General features: G+C 35.8%; 1 protein-coding gene across 1 annotated transcript in view; it reads right to left on the bottom strand.

The window, feature by feature from the left end:
- Positions 1 to 21889, bottom strand: part of DOCK4 (dedicator of cytokinesis 4) — a 161470-nt gene that overhangs the window by 4918 nt on the left and 134663 nt on the right. Inside the window, exons 38-53 of the mRNA XM_041421047.1 lie at positions 21401 to 21487; positions 19602 to 19706; positions 17658 to 17799; positions 16875 to 17041; positions 15498 to 15584; positions 13854 to 14030; positions 11783 to 11866; positions 9892 to 10011; positions 9400 to 9521; positions 9018 to 9138; positions 8461 to 8542; positions 8134 to 8243; positions 6818 to 6985; positions 4613 to 4685; positions 2098 to 2211; positions 1135 to 1196 (exon numbers count right to left, since the gene is read on the bottom strand). Coding sequence (XP_041276981.1) covers positions 1135 to 1196; positions 2098 to 2211; positions 4613 to 4685; positions 6818 to 6985; positions 8134 to 8243; positions 8461 to 8542; positions 9018 to 9138; positions 9400 to 9521; positions 9892 to 10011; positions 11783 to 11866; positions 13854 to 14030; positions 15498 to 15584; positions 16875 to 17041; positions 17658 to 17799; positions 19602 to 19706; positions 21401 to 21487 — 1821 coding nt within the window. The remainder of the gene's footprint in view (positions 1 to 1134; positions 1197 to 2097; positions 2212 to 4612; positions 4686 to 6817; positions 6986 to 8133; positions 8244 to 8460; positions 8543 to 9017; positions 9139 to 9399; positions 9522 to 9891; positions 10012 to 11782; positions 11867 to 13853; positions 14031 to 15497; positions 15585 to 16874; positions 17042 to 17657; positions 17800 to 19601; positions 19707 to 21400; positions 21488 to 21889) is intronic.

Here is a 21889-nt window from a genome sequence, read left to right as displayed (position 1 = left end):
AACTTTAGGACAAGCTTCAAACATCCCTAAGAATCATCAGTACTGTGTCCATTAAGCATGAAAAGGAAGGATCACTCATCTCTGGACAAGATCCTAATGTTCTAAAGAGCTTCCTAGTAAGCAATTAGGGCAAAACTTGGGACTGGTGCTCACTTCAGCAGAATGGTAATAGGACTGTGGGGCTCTCTGATGGCCAGCAGAATTGCTTCATTATGAATTTGGGCCACTGCGCAGACACAAGTAGTAATGTTACACTTATGGGAAGGCAAACAGGACAATGAGTGTGGACTTGTAATTCGGGACGTCAAGAAGAAAGGAGATACTGTGGGGTGCTGTTCTCCTCCTCAGGCAATGTGTATCTCTGCAGTATTAATTAGGCATTGGGTTGCTGAGGGGTTACTTTGGCAGGGCTTCTTCCCTCTGTCCTTGCATCTGAGTGCCTGAAACACCAGTGGTGCTACTTTCTATTTGCTCTCCTTCCATGTTGTTGACTCTTATATTTCTACCTGCAGAATCATCTCTGCTTCAATGGGGTGGCAAAGACTATCCCCAAGACCAATGAGACACACTCTGCCAGCATGAGGGTTTGCCTGGAATAAGCAGGCTGTGTGTTTGTGTGCTCCAATGCTGTGGAAAACACAGATTTCCCAGTCAAGTTTTCCAGAAAAAAAGCAGGTACCAGTATGTGGGTACCAACATGTGCAAACATCTTGAAATAGAAATGAAATCTGCTCATTTTAGCCTGGATCTTAAATTACTTTGGATGCTTAACTAGCAGTGCTTATTCACAGCCTATGCTTAATGTGTCCTACTGGCAGGTGTCAAACTACTTGCTTCTTCTTACAACCACTCTGGATCATCCTGCAGAGGAAAATGGGTATTAAAATGATTGAAGCAGGAAATACTCTCTAACAGACCCTCTAATCTAACACCTAAGAATGCTGGAGGAATAAAATGAACAGGTTTTCCTCCTCTTCTTCCACGTTGGAGACAGAATACTGGTTTTTGTACAGTCTATGATAAGAAAAAGAAAACATAATATAATCCAAAATAATGCACATTAAGTATATACCACCTACCCCACAACACATGAGATCTGTCTCACAAAGGCAATTCACTGCAATAAGACAGTACCTTCATTGGTGATCTTCCAGCAGGAGAAGGGGAAATGGAGGCTATGTGTCTTGCTGGTGATGCTGTAAAGGTAGAAAGATTTCAGTGCACTTGTGGCATTACAATTTTCACTAAGAAATCTTTATAAATGGATAAGAGATAATTCAATACATAAACATTATCTCTAGTTCTCTTGGCTGATGGCTGTAAATAGTTTTAGAGATTTTGTTTATTTTGCTTTGTTCTCTGGATTATCTTGCAGTGCAACAATGCATAAAAAGTTTCCGCATCTGCCTTTTCTGACAAATTTTATATAACTTTAAATTCATTTACAATCTACCAAATGATAACAAGTTAAAAAAACAGTCAGTATAACAACTTTTCCCTTTTTGTTCTTAAGAAATGTATTATGTATTTGTAAGTCAAATAGGAAAATAGAAAATACATAATATACTTATATCAAACATTTACCTCCAAATATACTAGAAATATGGCTGGACAAACTTAGAGGCTTAAGTACAATACACAAAATGTTTACTCACTCCTTTGAGAACAAGTATATTTATAGTATCACTTGAGCAGCCTTTCCTTTAAAAGGAAATTAATCTTTTGAAAGGCAAAATTGTTATAGTAACAGAACTGATATACTTTCATGAATGCTGTGCATTTTCTGGCCACTAAGATTCTTTGTGGTTAATGATCATTTCTGATTGCTAACCTCCAATTATCATAAAATCAAAAGACTAAATTCCTCATACTAACACGAACTGTCTGAAACTGCTAATTCATTAGTGAAGGGGCAGAATATTGGAAACTGCAGAGAACATTAACGAGATGAAAATACCCACAGAGGCAGTTCTACAGCCTTTCATGCAAGAAATCAAATAATAAGTTAACCTGCCCAAGAAGTTAAACATCAAACAGAGTGAAAAGAATGTAAGCCCTCAAGTACTGGAGCTTTACCTGAGAAGTCCATTAACTCACCGGTCTGTGCAGGTCTTGGTGGTACAGGAGGAGATATAAGCTTTCCACTTTCTGACGTGTTTCTGGCTTCCTTCCCACTGTCCAGGCTCCAGCTGCTGGGGGTGGTGTTTACAGCTGGAAGAGAATGAAGAAACTGTCATAGGCATCAACACTTGTAGTTCTCTGACTTGCTTTTATCCATGAGTGCAAAACCAGACAGAACTCAAATGCCTAACAACCTGCATGCCTGAAAAGCTCTCCATCTGCACTTGCAAAGCTCTTAAACAGCAGCCGTCAATCTCATGGATGCTTGATGGATGCACCTGGCTCTCAGGTCAGTTTGTGACCAGCAGCAGCTGAGATTGCATTCTGGTGCACTGCAAATCCAGCCGCAAAGGGAGATAAGCTTGAAGCGTTTTAATATAATCAGTTTATCTTTGCACCAGACTCCTATTTAGAGGTTTCCAGGCAGAAGGGAACAGACTATTCATAAACTGTTCCCATTAACTCATTTTGTATACAGAAGGGACTAGAGAAAGAAACTCTCCAAATTCCTATTGACCTCCTTCATAAAGCTTTCTGTGCTAACATTCCTGTGTTGCCTGCATAGACTACAAATCCAGAGTTGAAGGAAGCTGGAAAGAAGGGCACAAAATGTAGGGAGTAAAAACTGGAAGAAATTTAAAAAAGCAAAACAGCTGACAGAAAAAAAAAATTAAGAAATATTATGGACTGAGAAAATTTCTGTACACTTTGTATCTGTGGTCAAGGATCTCTGCTTGATTATGTAAATTGACTACCACCTTGACATGCATAAAAGTGGCTGTTTTCTTTGTTACCCTGATCAGATTCTATGATTTTAACTGAATGATCCCATAAGGTCTGGAACATCTTCCTTGATAGAACTGGATTATCTCACATCATCAAGATGTCACCAATATTGGAAAGAAGTCAGACAGAAGGAGAGGGCATTTAACATGGGCAGGACAAAAAAAAAAAAAAAAAAAAAAGGAGTTGAATACAACCACTTCAAACCTTCCATTCATCTCCCAAATACACCACCAAAAAATCCCCCACCTTAAAAGCCTCAAACCTCTTGCTTTGCCATGACAGTTTCCTTCTTGTTTACAGGTTTCAATTGTGAGTAGAGAATCACATGCAAGGATGCTGTGTTTATTTACAAAGATGAAAAGAAAAAGCAAAGTATTGTTGCTAACAGATGGCATCAATTGTCACCATTGTAGCAACTCTAGAGCTCTCAGGACTGCAACCCCAGTAAACACCAGACTTATTACAATAAGTACAGTAAAAGTAACACTGGTCTCATATCTGAAACAATATTGTTACAGTATAATGACACTTTAGTTGACCCTGGGATCAATGAACAGAATAATCTATTTTCAAGAGGATCATTTTGCTTTGTTATTGCCAAAATATGCAATACAGTATTTGCTTTTTATTGTAAGCTGTCACCCAACAGCATGGCTTTGCCCTTATCCTAAAAACCACCTGGCACCAGACCTAGGTACTTCAAATGCCTGAATCTCTTGACAAGCCAATTTTTCTTCTTTTATGTCATCCAAGCAGTCAGTTTTTTTGATTGCTAAAGCCTTCAGGAGAGAAGGCTTTCATTTTAACAATTCTGTGGTGTACTTGGCTGCATAGGCCAGTGGAAAAGTTTTACTATTTCCATGTTAAATTATTTCATGTTTTTCAGCCCTGTGAAAAAAAATCCACCTGTGTTTTCATAAAGATGTAAACACAAAAATACCTATAAAACCCAGCTCTTATTAAAGAAAATCTGATTCCTGGTCAGTACTTATTACAATATATTATTAAAATAGTTACTTTCTATACATTTATTTTACTGTATCCTTTATTCAGCATACCACAAAGGTACATTTCATCATGAAATGATGGAGCATATTATTGATGTGAGGCACATAATGAAATCATGGCAAACAATTACTATGCCAACAATATTGGATTTCCCCATGTGCAAAATTATAAGAAGCAATATTTTTTCTATGGAAATATATGTATATTTCTCATTTATGGTAGTTAAAAACAAAATCCCCAAAATGCAAGAAACCACAAATTGCTGTTTTCAGTCCAAGTGTAATCAGAAGCACACTGAGTTATATTTGATAAACAGGACTTGCAGGTACCAAACTTCAGGACTCTGTCATCTCTTTACCTTCTCTTTGCCCCATTCTCCAGAAGTTGGCTTTTCCCCACATATGTCTCTCTTGAGAAGCAGAAAGGACAGGTCTCACAGGCAGCCTGATGAAACCTGCTGCTCCATCACCCCCTCCTGCAAACTTCTGGGCCTAAGTTGAGCGCTAAATTCAGTTCTCCCCTTTCTGGCAAAGTATTTTGACACTTAGATTTGTTAGCATAATTTATAGTTGGTTAGAATGTTTTGACGCTTGGAGATGACAGTGTGCACTCAAAAGAGCTGCATTCTACAGGCACATGATGGAATAACTAAGTTTCCATTCTTCAAAGGTTGGCATGTTGTAGCATGTCTGCTTACCTTTGTCAGAGCCGGGCAGATTGGAATCACTTCGTGGCAAAGCACCATCTCCAATATGATTAAACAGCATTCTCTGTAAAGTGAGAACAGCATGGTTTACACATAGCTCCTGTTGTATTTCAGTAGCCTTTAAGAACAAATATATTTTTATTATCCCCCCTCCAGGTCTGCTTAGGAGGCAGAGTGGTAAACATCACATAAGAACATAAATGGTTTAATTAAAGTAAGTGCATACAGATAGGGAGTAGACTAGTTTTCTGAAAATTGTACACAAAGAAATTGGAGGGAGGATTATTATGTACTGAGTTCTGACAGTTTCAAGCACCTTAAAAAAAACCCATTATAAAGCTCATTCCTAAAGAGATATCTTAATAGATTACTTAAAATAATTGCAATAATTTCATTACAGAATCAGGATCTGAACAAGATAATATTCAAGTTATGGCTGTTACCTAAGAAAAGCAGTGTGTATTGTTTTCCAACCCTGACTTTTTTGGTAGCAATCTTCTTACTTCTCTTGTGGATAAGAGCTGACACATAAAGCATGTTTGTCTTTAATTTTCTTAAAATCCATTTTGTTTACAAATCACAGTAAATGTATGAAAAAAATTAAAATTCTACAATTGAATTCGTTTGCAACATTCAAATAATCCATGGGTCACTAGTTTGTCTTGAAAACATATGTAAACAGCATACAGTTAATCCTAAAAGTAATTCAGACATACTTTCCAGAGGAAATGGGAACAGATAAATGTGGGGTTTTTCCTTACTTTTTTTTTTTTCTTTAAAAGCAAGATCAGATGATCAGTAAAATCCAAATAAAATCCTATTATTTTGTCTCTTTCCAGTGTTCACAGAGCACTGTGCCAAGTTGGTGAGGTACTATGCTGGGGTTCCAGAAGATGGCAAACTCAGCTGCAAAGCAATCATCATTGATCTAATATGTTGCAGCTTTGTGTTGCAAAGTGAGGAACAAATACTTAAGCTCAATTCAACTTCACTTTAAACATCTCAGAGACAGAATGCTTTTGCTACACTTTGAGCTACAGTAGGTGTGCTGCATGTCATATGAGAGTCATTCTGGGTCAGATAATGTCTGTTTTCCTGATATTAAACTGAGGTGTTAAACGTACATATGTACTCTGATGTGACAGAGAGTGTGACCATATGTTCCTGCCTGGTCTGGATTGAGTGTTCACTGCCTAGTGAGTCTGCAGCGTACTAGGATGTGGTGGACAAGTGTTGAAGTCCATTTTCTGTTACAAAGGTAAAGAGCAACGGCTGACAAAGCAACTGAAATTGGAGGAGATAAAGAGACAAAAGCTGAATGAAATACAGAGAAACAAAGACATACTAAAAAGAATGAGATATAAAACCATATGGAAGAACAAGAGCAATCACAGCATGTTTAACGACACACAAATGAAAACCCCAAAAACGTGAAATTATAAAAGCTTCAATAGGAAGAACAATAGCGCAAAAAACTAAGGAGGCTTGTTGACCAGTCAATGATAGTAGCCATTCCTCTTCAGAGTATGGGAAGAGCTGGAGAGACACTGTACAACCATTCAGCCAGAGATCACAAAGCAAGCACAAATGGGTGTTGACTAAAAACAGCTGTACATAACCTTGAGCATCAATTTCAATGAGGAAGCAGATGAAATACTGCTGTGGTCTTGTTCTGTGAAGTCCATCAAACTTCTTTAAATAAGGTAGCTATGGCTTGAAAGACTTGAAGTTCAGGAATTTCCCTGTGAATCTCACCTCTTCCAGGTGAAACACTAATGTGAAAATTGCTTTCATCGAGCTGTATGTAACAAAGTAATTCATAAATGGGCAGTCCTTTCCTCTCAGTGTGAAGCTCCAACCAACGCTGTTGAAGTGGTGTTAGAACAAAAGGAGAAAGGACAAGGAACAGTTTGAGCAGCTAAATTTAAATGAGAGTTGCAGGTATCTCTAAGATATCTCCTTACAATTGTTCTGTGGAATTATTTTCCCCTTCTTTATCAGAAGGCAGAGAATTGGGATGTTGTTTCTGATCACAGTCCATTTTTACTGCTGAGGGAACAGCAGAGAAAGAAATTTCACTTTTCCCCAGAAAGATGTATCCTTTATATTTACGGTTATAAGGGCAGAAAGAAACCGTCAGACCTTCTCATCTTTGAAATACACTTCACTGTATGAGCAAGGAGATTTTCTACTTACCCTCTCATGGGACACTGAGGGTAGAGACAGATTGGGAGACTTTCCTGCTGGGCGAGTCTCAGAGAGAGCGGAGACTGGGCCTACGAGCTCCTCAGCCTCCCTTATGCAATCTCGGATAGAGTGGGGGATAGAAGTCACATTCCACTTGGCAAAGCAAGAGTTTGTAGTCTGGGAGCAAAAACGGGATAATTTTTCTTTGCGGCAAACTGTAAAACCGCTTTATTTAAAGAGCATCTTCTGATCTTTCCTGTCTGTTGTTTTGGCTCCACTACCACTGACAAAGTGCCCAGTAGATCTATCTGCTCCAAGTAGTTCCTGAGAACTGTCCTTAAGTCTGGCTAAGCCTCAGTATTACTTCTTAAGCCCTCAGCATGAAGATTTAAACAGAAAAGAGATTAAAAATTAAATCAAGAGCCAATTCAATAACCAAAGAAACAAGGGACAAGAAAAGAGCTAATTAGAAACCAATAAATAATTTCTAAAATAAAGAATCCTGGAGTTGTTTTTTATCAGCGGTAAAACTTCTGATAGACATGAGAGTGTTGAAAGCACAGCCTTTAACACTGTATGTATGTTCTTATCTTTCTCAGCTTCAGCAAGAGGTGCATTATGTGATGGCAGGGATTAAAACAGCAGCTGTGTTAAAGAAAAGCGCTTTGGGAAAATAGGTCCATTAAGAAGAAAAGACGAAATAAGGACTCAGGATTGGCCAGCTGACCAAGCTCATGTTGAATTTCAGAATACTCAAAAAATACACATTTCAGACAGACCCATCTAACACTACTTTAAGGCAAGAACACACTACATTGTTTTCTCTGGTGTAAAAAAATGTCTATAATTTTTTTCTGAAATTACATTGGAAAATAGAAATTTCCACATGGAATGGGTTATTATCTCACAGTGGCTAGGATCAGCTTTCTTAGAAGGAAAGAAAGGGGAGCTCAACAAGGACAACTGGCGTGATAAGAGTTTTTCATTCTTTGTCTTCTTCCCTAGATTGAACAAATGCTTGTTGTTCCACACAAGCAGGCTGTGTCATCTGGTAAGTCTCTGCATCTCTCTCTCACTTCAGTAAGTAAACATAAAGAAACAGACCTACACCTAAAGAAATTAAGCAGAAATGTGACCAAGCACTATGTACTCTATTCACATCTCTTACATCTAAAATATTTTAGAGTATTTTCTTATAAAACCATAAAAAAATCCCTTGAGAAGTTACAATGGTGAACAGGCACCGAATCTGCTCGAAGTTCAACACACGCCTTTGTTGTCTTTTTAGCTATTTGTTCTCCAAGGATTCCCAGCAAACTTCTTACCTGGGAAGTTTCCAAAGGAGTCGGGTAGATGGCACTGCAGGGCCTTTCTCTGGGAGACAGGCAAGAGTTTTCTCGGGAATGCTTATGTTTGTCAGACAACAGAGGAGAAGCTAGAATATAAATGTCTAGTGATTAAATTTATGCAGTGAAACTCAAGACACTTCAATTCTATGGTTATGACAAAAAAAATCCTCTGTCTCTAATAATTCAGATTCCTTAAGTAATTGGCTAAATATGATGTCTGACCAGTGACATCATGCAGAAATTCAGCTGTGTAACGTATCAAAAGTCATTTAATATGGTTTTCCACAGCAGAGAAGCACTGACCTCTGGCACTGGATGGAGCAGAACTGGTCACGTTAGGTGAAGCAGAATGAGTAGAACTAAGGCTTGAGGTAGATGGACTAGGCTGTGTATAGAAGAGATGCTGTTGTTACCAGCTCACATTTACTGGTTTGGAAAACAAAAATTTATAGCATGCTTTTCACTAGAACAAAGAACTTTAACTTAGTTTATCAGTAATTCATAATAGCAAATCAGTATAAAAATCATTAATCTAACTACACAAATACTAAATAAATAGAAATGTAATTAATACAGTAAAATAATTACATCACAATGTGACAACTGGACAGAAAAGTCTATGCACTGTAAGATCACTTTGTATCATAGTCCATTGCTACTTACTACATTTGTAAAAAAATAATGGTCTAATTTAAACAAGAGAAAACAGTTACATTAAAAAAATTATTTATAAGTGAATGAGTTTAACATCTCATTTTTAAAAGAAACATCAGCAGTAGTTATGAGATTTCTGAATGAAATAATTGAAGAAAATAGTAAGAAAGATTCTGTACAGTTTGAAGAATGACAATAAATTATACCTGCATGTTAAAAACTTCATCTGAGCTTTCTGACTGCCCAGTGATGTTGCTGACTTCAGCAGAGGCTTGGGATGACAGTGATGAGGAAGAATACCGATTGACAGCTGGGTAACTCAAGGGGCTGTTATATGAATAATGGAATACAAAATGGTTAACTCTAATTGTCAATCATAATTTCTCATGTGAGAACAGCACATGTTTATTAATCTTTAATTAGGGAAGAGAATAGAAAGAGAAAGAAGGAGAGAGAACACATATATGAACTATTCAAGGCTGAACACACTTCAGCCAGATCATACAAGAAAGCATGCACATAATAGAAGTATTTATGGGTCATCTTCCATGGGTAGTAGCAATATGTCATTACTAATATTTAACTTGCCTGCGTCGTGGTATTACCCTGGCAGCATCAGGGCTCATAGAAACAAGTATGGAATTCCGGCATACACGAGGACTTCCATTTGGGAAATGAACAGGGCTAGCTTGTACACAGGCAGAAAATTCCTGGTGAGTTATAAAAAGAAGATTAATTCAAATTAACATAGTATCATTAAGCATTTCATAATATAGAGACATGTAGATAACTATACATAAATGTAGTTACATGGTATTTTGGATCAGCTTCATCATTAATAAGGAAAATATTTAAACTTTTCACTAATGATAGTAAAACATTACTAGTAGTAAAACGTGACTACTTTGCACAGTATGGGAAGTTTATGTTTCTCTTTGCTTTGTGGTACTGCAAAAAGGCTACAAGCTGTAATGGGAACAAACAACCAAAAGATGTCACTGTTTGTTGCTGGGGAAAATGTACCAGCCCTTAATGCAGCTGAACAGTCTGTTCTATCCATGCACCTGCTCACGTGAGTACCTGTATTCCCAAGCTTGACTTCATCACAAAGAACTGATCCACCAGCTTTTTGTGCAACGGCCTCATGTCCTGTGGCACCACCTTCTCGTGCACCGCCAAGCCAAATTCTAGAATCTGGGCCTGCAGAAAAAGAACAAATATTTGTAATCCATTTTCTTTAAGCTCTCATCATCAATTAGGATACCAATTAAAAAGCAATCCAACAAAATGCACATTGCCTTAAAAACACCTATCTAAATCTCTGAAAGACCTGTAACCACAAAAGGGCTGAGACCAAAAGCACGCAAGAGGATTTACCCCCTCTTCCTGTTCAACTTTCCCAAAAGTTTCACCTACTCATATTCTACTGTGAAATTAAAAAACACTATGGATAACATAGTGAAAAATCTGACTTAATGGCAGCTTTACAAAGGAGCAGTTCTAAACCCTAAATAAAAGCCATTTTCTACAAGAACATTTGTAAAAAATGATCAAATCCACCAGAGACTGTAATATACTGGCAATGAAGTCCATGGTCCCTATCCTATTTCAGCTCCCCAGAAACCTCCATAAGTGGTGGCCTGATGTATATCCTTGACACAAGGCATGACATGCTTCAGAATTACAGTGCTAAGACTTGAATCTCGCTCAAATTTGGTCACATGTATTCAAAATATTGAATTGGTTACATGAGGAATCAGATAAACTCAGATTTAAAAACAAAATAGCTAGGGTGTGCTGTAATATCTTTGGATGAGAGCTCCTGGCTGATGTTTTCAGGCAGCCTGTGATCAGGCACGCAGCTGTACAGCATCCCTGACCTGGGGTCAGGACTGCAGCACATCCATCCACACACAGCCGTGCCAGCCCTTCCAAACGCTCTGTGTTAAATCAGCTGTGGGTGCCAGAGAGGGTTGAGCTGCTATTGCTTGGAACCCACATTTTTGTTACAGGAAGTTATTAACTCCAGTTTTACATTGTAAACATCAGTGAGATTAACTATAGCTTGAAAAAATTAAATTATAATGTCAATTACTATACATTGTCTCAAGTGAAATTCTACAAGTGAAATTAAAGTGAGCTCAGTGAATCTATTCTGATTTATACTATCTGAGGACCTGTAACTTGGCTGATCTGACCAAAAGATCCCACAATGCTGATGAAAAATGAAATTTCCATCTTGCCAAATTCTAAGCTGGCAATAAAATTTGAAACTTCAACATGCTGCCTAGAACAAAAATAGATAAATGCCAGTTTAAAAAGCTGGAATGTTAGTAAGATATTTGATTAAAAAATACTCAGCATTTTCAAATGGAAACACTTCATATTTGAGGCTGGTAGGTCATTGGCTTATAAATGAATAGAGAAATAATGCAAAAAAAAAGCATAGAATACTCATATGCTTAATTTGATCACTTTGTGTTTCTTTTACTGCCTACCTACTTTGCCAGTTACTACTAGATATCTTTCATTGAAATAAGATTTTTAATGCTTTTTTGCTGTTATAGCAAACCTTTTAGTGCAAATATTTTCTGCAATATTGGTAAAATACAAATATATGCCAAAGCCATCAAATGTTAAAATGAAATAATGTTTATTCTGTCATAGTGATAAAATATTTTGTGCAAATATTTGTATATGAGCATGACAAGACAGGCCTCTCACTCCACCTTTATTTTACACAAGCCAGTTTGAAGTGATTAACTTGATGATGGAAAGGACTAGGGAAAATATATTAGCATGGCCCAGAAACCTGCTTGTATGGAAAGTTACTCTCTACTTGGAATGTAACTCAGAAAACACTGAAGACCACAGGGCAATTACTAACCTCTGATATTTTTTATTTTATCTCGGGATATTTTTAGCTAGAATAGCTGAACAGACCATCTTGTCAGTCTTTTCCCCACTTTACCTGCTCCAGTGTAAGTTCTCTTAAGCGTGTGATCTTCTCTCCATCTTCTGGATGGTTCAAGATGTATTCTTTGACAAAGAATGCCTAAACACAATAAAATTACAAAGTAAAACTAAGTGAGTAAAACCACACCACTTTCTTTTTTTTTTTTTAAACCAAATTTCTAGATAACATTTTCAAATGATTTCTAAATTCCTTTGAACTGCAATAATTGATAATACATGTTAAATAGGTAATTAATTATATAGTCATTGGTGGAGACCATAGGCAAAAAATGTAGCCACTAGTGAATGGATAGGTTTAACATTTGAAATATGAAGGTGCTGAATAATTAGAGATAGAATCTTCTCCCTCAGAAACGAAAAATAATTTATATAGGATATATAAATAATTTATAGAGGAAAAAATTTATAGAGGAAAAAGAGGGAAGAAGGAAGACAGAGTCAAGAAGGCAGCAGATGGTCAAAGGACACTTCTTAAAACATGGAAGTTGCCTGAAGGGAAGGAAGATAATGGTAAAGACATGGTCACTCTTACCTCAAGATCAAATGCTCCAAGAGTGACTGAACTTTGAGTTTCATACAGGGCAGAAGGGAAAAGCAGGTGAAATGGAAAAGCATTTACAGAAAACAGGATAGCAAGAAATGTAGAAAATAAGAACTGGCAAAACAACAGCTAGACATGTAAAGACTGAAAAATGGGCATGCAAAGAGAAGAATTAGAGAGAAATGGAAAAAAAAAGACTCATAATTATTGCTAATAGTTTTGATGTTTACAAAACAAATTACAGAAAAGTCCTATTTTAATACAGTGAGAGACAGAGGGCAGAAGAGAATCAAAACATGAACACTGTCTAAGAGATCAAGAATTACAGCCAAGGACAATAAGAAAGAGCAAGCTAGAACCTTTGATATGCTTGTGAAGAATGGAAGTTCTGCAGAGACACTGAGCTAGCTCTGACACTGCTAATTCAAACCAGACATAGTTCTGACATGACTGTATTTCTCCAGGGACTCCCTTCACTATGCTTCACTATGCTAAACAGTTTTGTTGTTGTTTAAAGCCAGTTAGGAAACATAAAAAATGTTACTGCTTTGCTTCAGTCTCACAATTTTCATAACACTGCAGTTGTGATTACAGATTCTAATACTATACTGAATTCAATTTCTTGTAGTTTAATTAACATGCAGTTTTACCAAATTTAACACTATTGAGTAAACACTGAATCTCTCAGCCTTTGAGACAAGTGCACAGAATGTTATTCAAATTGACATTTTCAAAGGAAAAACCAGCAGACTGAAGTATCTCATAAGACTATTAGGAGAAAGAGAAAAATCAAGTTGGGCTGCAAAAAAAACCTCAACTCTTTTTTTACTGAAGTTTCACAATTCCACAAAATTTTCTATAAATACAGCATCCCAAACATTTAAGGTTTTCCGAAGGTGATTCAGAAATTATAATAGTGAGGAACAACTGTTAGAAACAAATCTAGTGTTAGACATTTCTAAATTGTATTTATTTTTTACATGCTTTTCCCCTCCTCCCCCCAAAATAGCTTTTCTTAAAACTTGGAATTCCAAGAGATATAAGAAGGATCTAGAAAATTATGATTCTTTAAGATAATGAACTTCCTGTTGAAAATCTATGTGTATATATATTTACACACACACACACATATATATATACACACATGCATATAAAAACTAGAAGGTCAGGACAAAAAAGTAAATTTGCTAGTTGGCCAGAAGTATCTCCCATCCCAGAATAGGCAACGTATTATAATAATTTACTTACAATTAACCAGTTAATTGAAAATTTCCAAACAAATCACTGAAGAATGCAGGGCAATTGTGAATTGAGCCATTACTGGAGTAAGTTTATGGTACTATCTACAGCAAAATGGTTATTTCAATAAACCACATCGTTAACATTACGTAACCCAGAACTGCAATATAGGTATGATTACAATGATTATTCATACAGCACTTTCTGTCCTTAATTCATACAGAGGAGCTGCATCTCTACAGGGAAAGAAATCGGATTTTTAATAAACAGAAAATAAATTGCTTACTTCTTGGTATCTAGCAACTCCACCATTAACTGCTGCATCAATGACCCCATTTAGACACATTGTGAGAGGGTTAATGTTCTGCATCTGTCGAGTTTGACACTGACTAATCAGTGTTCTTAGCTGCTGGTTCTTATTTTCTAAAACTTCAATAGCATTCTCAAGGGGACTCATTTCCACCTGAAATGAAATGAAACATGAGTGAGAAACATTGCAAACAATCTTCAGCTGAAAGATGAAACATTTTGCAGGTAATTTTTGATTTCTTAACATAAAATAATATTATTCTATGTCCTAGAGTAGTTTGATAGAGAAAGTACTTCTCAGCTGGTGGAGAGCTTTGATTTTATCATGTAATCAATGATCAAAATAAACAACTGGAACTCTTTTGTAGATTCATTATCTGACCTTGAGAGATGACCCAGCCCTTGCTGCAAAACATTAACATACTTTCAGCCAGTGGTGGAACTCCCAGAATTCAGGATTAAACCATCCTTGGTAATTACCAAAAACAGGCTTGGGGTCAGGGAGCTTTATCAGTTTAATGGCACAGAGCAGAGCTGAAGTATTGGTGAGCTAGTTTCCCCATCCAAAGTGAAGTCACCAATGAGACTTTATGGATCAGGAATTTGAATGTAAGCTTTGAGCTAAAATGACAATCAAGATATAGTCAAAGGCAGCCTTGAGCAGGACGTGCCTCTCAGCTCTCAAGGGTGGGGAAGTTCTTTCAACAGGTAGTGTAAACCACCAGAAAAACCAAATACTGAGTATTAGGAAGAGCACAGGCTTGCAGCTGCCTATAATTTACCAAAATATACAAGCGTAAATCAGAGTCATGAGCTGATACATGCCCAGGAAAAATGATTGCAGTTTACTTTTGGAAATGGTGACTGTAATGGTAAAATGGTACTAAAATGAAGGTCTTCATATCAGTGTTCATACTAACCTAGTAAAGACTCAGCAGGAGTCAACTAACAAAATTTCTCATGTCACACACATTTTGATTTTACTAAACTCCACCTTTGGTTTTCTACAGGAGAATATCAAGATGGTGACATTTTCCTGCTATTATAAAAGAAAAACACAGCAGAGTTTTGGAGAAAATCAATTGTACTATGGTATCCTTATATTGAATGGGATTATTCTAAGACTAGCTTTGAGAAGGAAGAGAGTTACAAGAAGGAAGAGAGTATACTCCAGGGCTCAGCAACTGACCAATTATTTAGAGATCTTTATAGGAGGAGCAGTCCTCCAAACATATCTAGAATCTATTTAAAGATTTTTTAAGTAATAGAATGAGCAATGAGGAAATTTCAGTGTGTCAATAACAGACTGGTACATTTGCTGAATTTTAAGGAAGTAATTTACTGACATCAAATGTTGCCTTTGGGTGTCCATTATCGTTCTCAACTTCTTTTTCCTTTGCTGTTTAAATAAATCCTAAAGGTCGTTCTTAATAATACTTTTCAAGAGAAGAGAAATCAGACAACTCGATATACTTTGTAAATAATTTTGTTGTAGCCACCTTAAGACCTTGGTCAAAGAAATTACATATATGTAATAAATCTTAAAGCAGTTCATCGAATAACATATGATTAAGGAAGTAAACCAAGCCACAATAAGTACTGACATGAGTCTCATACTCACCACTTCACGTTTTTCTACTTCAAACCATCGAGATATTCCAGGTAAACTCTGCACCAAGATCAGTGTGGTTCTCTCTACCCAGAGACTCTAAAATATATAAAACCAATTTATTTCCTTATTTGACTCTGTATCTTCCTTGATTATTAGCAGTTTCTTTTATGAACACCTTTACTAAAGTAACAGTATACATTAAAAAAAATACTAACATCCAAATTCCTACTGAAAGGTCTATCCCATAAGTCAACTGCACTCACTTTTCTCCTTTCTGGATCCTAATACTAAGCAGTAATTTCTGCTGATTTTTCACTCTTAAACTTTATTATATGTTGTCCCCAAACCTCCAAAAGTCACTCACAACTGCATTGGTATTTGAATTTTTTTTTTCTGATCTAACATCTAAGAAGAACCACAGTTCTGAAGCAGAACAACTTACAGAGTAGAGAGCATGATCAGGTCTCCTTTGTGAAGCCCTGTTCAAGATTCCAGAATGCATAGCTGATGGGATACTCAAATATCCTACTGGTAAACACTTTGCGCAAGAGGTTTGTAAAACGAAAAATCAACATACAGGATAGTGCTTACACAAAATATGTATGTAAGCTGTACAGTTAAAACAAAGCTCAAACATACATCAGAAGATAACAGTGACTCAATTTGGCTAATTTATTATCCTTACAGTTTTTTCTTCTAAATTTATAACGAAATTTTTATGGGATAACTCTTTTTGTCTGTCTGAATACCAGAATATATTCAGCATCAGGATGTGCTTCTAGTGGGTAAGAATTAAAATTACACCAAAAGATGGATTTTCACTGTGACATTTTTAGCAGAAGGGATTTACCTATTAGGTAAATTTACAGAAGGGATTTACCTATTAGGGAAGGAACTATTGCTTTTCCCTGAGACAATCTCTAAGTTCAGAGGTAGTTTTTAGTCTTGAAGGAACAGATCATTATGCTGCAGTTCAGTCAAAACTCTCTCTCCCTTGCTTTAGAAGGAGAAAGCTTTAGGCAATCCTATCCATAACGTAGACTACTTCCTTAAAAAAAGTTTTCCCATCTGCCTAAGAAACTCTTCTGAGACTGCTCTGTCCAGTTTTGCCTTTTATATATCAGGATGCAAAAAAAAAACTTTTTTTTCAATTTTAGTCACATATACAGCAAGACCTCTGCATCTCCCATATATTTTTGATAGTATTTTATTAAAAATAAGAAGTGAAATAGTCAAACCTGAGATACTATCTCCTCTAGAGAATTTGATATACCACACTCAGCTGAATAATGCAAATGCAGATGATATTTAAATAAGACAGCTTTTTTTTGATGCTACAAACAAATCCATAGGTTCAGTAGATCAGGAAAGGGCATGATATTTCACCTTGAATTCATTTTCCTTGTCCTTGGTCCCTTTGTGAAATGGTCTGTCATATCGGAATCGCCAGATGTGATTTACTTTGTAAAAGCTCTTGATATTATCAGGAATGCCATCTCTCTGCAAAACTTCCTGGTTTTCTGGAATTGGTGTCACTGCATAAATCTGCAAATCTATATGTAAAGTGTTAAGGCTATCCCACTTTATTCAAATTAGAAAAGCATATCTACTCCTGAAGCATTACAGAAGAAAAATTCTTTAAAAAGTGTGCCTCATGAAATGCTTTTATGCTATTAATGGTTTGGTAAAGGAACCAGAGAGATTTTTTTGATTGTTTGAGATTTCTTTGTACTGTTTTGTTGAAACTTTCATCTTTATTTTTGAAATAGAGCTACTTACATAGAATAGAACATAAAGTAAAGGGATTTAATTAAATATATTCTTACATAATATGTCATGCCATGCTAACATAATGCTGTATTGTAAGAAGTTAAATTACTGTACCTTGAACTGCTACACCATTATCACAGTGGTGATAGTCCTATAGGTATTTTTAGCTAAAGAAATAATGTCAGTAACATGTCAAGGAATTCTTAAATAGAACCAAAATTACACAAGGAACTTCTAAACATAATAGAGTGAACGGGGACAAAATGCAGGGAAATTCTCACCTACCATTTATTTCAGTGGAGGCACCATGTGATCGAAATAGGCTATAAGGTGTAACTACATTTTTTAAAAGCATAGAAAATGTAAGTGCAGAGTATGGCTTTGTGATTATGTGGATACACTGTGCTTCTGCCTGAAAGATGGTCTCATCTGGCTGATTAGCATGTTGCATAGCAATGGCATGTGGGAACTCATTCAACATTCGCTGCTGGAAGGCCTCCAGCCTTTCATAGTCATGTCCTCGGCAAACAAATTCCTTATTCTGAGTGGAATAAGAAAACAAAAAGCAAGAGCAAGTTGCATGAAAATAACTGGGATTCAAACATATACACTTAAATATAGATTTTCCAGACAACTTTTGCATCATTTAAAGAAGAGGAAAAAAAAAGAAACAAAAATTTATAAAAAAATAAGGAACATAGAAAGAACAGGTTACTTAGAAGAAGGACATTTTATCATATAAGTTATGTTTTATTCAAAAGTCTGGAAAAATGTAATAATTACACTTCAAAATTTAATAAAAATCTGAAGCGATAAATTTTTCTTAGTGGATCAAAGTATGCAATTAACGTGATATATCAGACTGTATAAAATATGTAACAGAAATATAACCCAACAAACAGTTAAGACAATGAAATGGGTTTGAAGTCAATTCCATGAGGAACTAAGAATCTTTGTTCTGATGTTATATAATTCTGAACAAAAACATTGCATAAGAAAATTATAAAGGCATTCAATTTGCCTTACTCTGTACATGTTGATCAATTATCAGCCTGGAAAATTAAAATTATTCAGTTTTTATAACACAAAGTAAAAGAATGCTCCTGGCATTGAATTCTGAGAATTGAGACTTTCATGGGAATTGCTACAAAAAAAACCCCTGTAACCATATTATTGTTCAACTACAAATTAAAATGTGAAAGCTTTATTATGAAGTTTAGTCTTTATTTCTTCTAAAGCAAACACAGCCAGATTTACAAACTGCTTTGCCATAAAATATTTAAATCAAATTTATTACGTCTGTCCTTGTTGGTGTTGCAAGCATAAATATGTGCTGTGTATGTTTAACTAGAAAAAGTCATATGAAGGTGCATGAGCAGTGAAAGACCTAAGGTTTGAAAGCACTGCACTATTGTGCAACTCTTTCCATTACTTTACTCCATCAGTTAAACTCTTTCTGATTAATATTTTCAAATTGGTTTATACAGAAGTTATATTCAGATTAATATTAGGTAATCTCAAGAACTATCGTCCCATCAGACTCTTTTTGAGCATTACTTTTAAAAGGGAGAGTTTCATGCTATATGTACCAGTTAGAAATAGTCATTTTCCCCACCACTAAGGCAAAGACAAATCAGGATTTTGAGGCCTGCACCACATAGGAGGCTACTTCATCACTTGTTTTAATTACCACAGGAAGAGAAACTTGGATTGTGATTGCAGCTGCTCCATGAATAAGATGGATTCTGTCCTCTTCCCAAGGTGACAGTCAGTGCAGCTAAACTACTGCAGACTGTGGAAGAGGGGAGCAGTGTAAACACCACTAACATTTTCAAGGGCACTTCAGTAACTTCAGAATTCCAGATTAATGATCAAGAATAATAACCTTATTATTTGTCAGTTTTAGTACATTAATAATCAATGAAATTCAGAAAGTGGAATTACTAAGTCATTAAAAAGGGGAACTTGGGAATGTAATTGCTTAAATGCTAAATTGCTGATTATCCCACCTCCAATGGATACTACTACTGACAGCCTTTCCCTGAGTACCCACCAGCAGGAACAGAACAGGAGAAACGGAGCAAACTACCAGGAACCATTGGTCTGTAGAACAGTGTAGGTGCATGGTTTCCAACATAAACATGAATATTGTGTTTCTGTGGGACTCTAGAAGCCTAGAATTTGTCTTTTCATTAGTCAGGACCTTTTCTTAACCATGAAACATGAAGGTAAAGAATTTCTCACAGGATAAGAACTTGCATATGGTATGAACAAATTTTAACAGAGTGAAGGTGATTATGAATGACAGCATTACTCCATTCTGTTTATTTTCATTTCACTTACCCTCAGGAAGAATGGGAACTTTTTCCCATAGAAACCAACTCTGAAAAATTCTGGCTCCAAGCGCTGTTGATCCATAATCTTGTCATACAGAGATGCTTCCATCATCTGTGTGAGATTGAGAAGAAATGCAATTAGTCTTTTTTGAAAGTGTATTTTTACCATAAGCTGTCACAAAAGGGAGTGTCTTTCACCTCTGGGGTAATGGAATTGCAATAAATCTCTGAGCAACAACTAGGACATCCAAAAGTTTCTGAATGCATCAGATTAAGTAATTATACCTCTTGGGGATCTGAAAATTTCCAAGAATTAAGAAATAAATCCTTTAAAATATGAAGTACCGATATTAAAGGGGTAAAATAGAAAGACAGTTTGAAACATATGACCCAGTAATCTGCTAATCACCCAAACACATGGCAGTAATGTGGTCAGTTAAATCAGCGAAGTCTAATTTCCATATTCAAGGCAGTTGTGTCCAAATCACACCATATTCCAATGATTTAAGCATCAAATATGAGGTCCTTTAAAATGTCCCAATAGCAATTAGAATAATTTTTGATCAATACATCTGGTTTTTATTTCACTCATAACACTGACACAAGGGGATCTTAATGACAAAGTTCCCTTTTTCTGATGATATTTTCAGCACAGTTTTCAGTACTGTGGAAAAAGCCAAACACAGTCTTAGCCCTATTTTAGGTAACACAGACAGCTATTTAGTATGCATATGATATCAATAGCTGCCTAATTATACTGCTATGACAAATCCCCACACCTCCGTTTTTGGATTAACATTGGCGGCACAGATACACCAAAAGAATATTTCAAACACAAAACACATTCAGTACAATTAATTAAACATGCATAAACTAATCATTTTATTCACATGATGATAGTCTCTTTGCTTTTGCTTATAGGATTCTGCCATTGACATATCAAAATATATATGGAATAAGCAGATAACAGAGAGTCCTGCCACATTGCATAACTTTGCATAATGTTGTTAAGCAGCTCTGAATTAAAGGGACTTCACTCAGTCCTAGCAATAAGCATCCTACAAGTACAGGAAATTTACAAGGCGAGTTGTAATACAAAATTGAATCCATCAGAAGCAGGTATGATAAGAAGACTCAATAATTTTTAAAATACACTATCTGACAGAAAAGAAACAATGTTTAGAGTTCTAAAATGAAAGAAACAATAAGAAGACAGTACCAAGAAAGATTCATTTTTACTATGTAATATTAAACAGACCATATTTTTAAGCAGTAATTGAAAAAAAAAAAAAAAAGTAAAGCAGCGCATTGCCTGTGGCTTTGCTTGCAATTACCATTGCAAAGACATGCTGCTGCTCCTAGTGAAGGACTGCACACAGCACATTTCCTGGATAAACTGTAGGAAACTAATGAAAGTGAGTGTGAATTGTTATTTTTCTGCATAAGCATGCACACAGAAAGGATGCTGTACAGGTACAAATATTGTAGGAAGATTAATTTTATAATAAAATAAAGTAACCTGGTCTAGTGGAGGGTGTCTAGCAGGGGGGCTGGAACTAGATCATCTTTAAGGCTTCCAACACAAACTGCTCTATGAAGATAGGATTTTCTCATTTTTCTTTAAAAAGTTCACACTCCTTTTCTAGAATCCTTATTGTAGAAAAAAACCCTCAGAGTAAAAAATAAGAGTGAAAACCAAACCTAAGGACCATTATGTAGTAAATTTAATTTCCTCAGTAATATTTTATAACCTAAATTAAAAAGCATTTGGATTCCTGATTGATGAAAAGTATTCAAGTACATTACCCTCATCTTGCTGAGGTTTCTGTAGTCATAGTAGCTCTCATATTGTTCTGCAATTTTCCTGCATAAGATAATGCCATTTTCCCAACACTGCAAGCAAATAAAAGGTGTTCAGTAATTCACAGCAATTGTTTGACAATTTGTGATTTATTAGTTGTCTGTTCTATCTATACTAAGTCTTGTTCTTATTGAAAATATTTGAACACACTGTCCACTAAATGCTGATAGCTTCTGAGTAATACCGATGAATTCTTTGAAGAATTAAAAGTATATTTAGAGACTTATTTAATAATTATTCTTTTTGCACCATGCACAAAATGTAAGTCATTGCAACAGTGATGGACAACTCTTTTGACACTACATGAGATGGATTCAACACAGTATGATTTTTACATTTTAAAATTGTACTTTTAATAAATCTACCTTAATTTTTTTAGGTTGCACACTACTTCATTGCACTATGTTAGGTAAACATAATATAACTATATGATA

This window comes from Onychostruthus taczanowskii, unplaced genomic scaffold (assembly GCF_017590055.1).
Source record: "Onychostruthus taczanowskii isolate IOZ18803 unplaced genomic scaffold, ASM1759005v1 scaffold68, whole genome shotgun sequence".
In the NCBI taxonomy this organism is placed as follows: domain Eukaryota; kingdom Metazoa; phylum Chordata; class Aves; order Passeriformes; family Passeridae; genus Onychostruthus; species Onychostruthus taczanowskii.
Note: the sequence above shows the minus strand (reverse complement) of the source record. Positions and strands in the feature narration are given on the sequence as shown.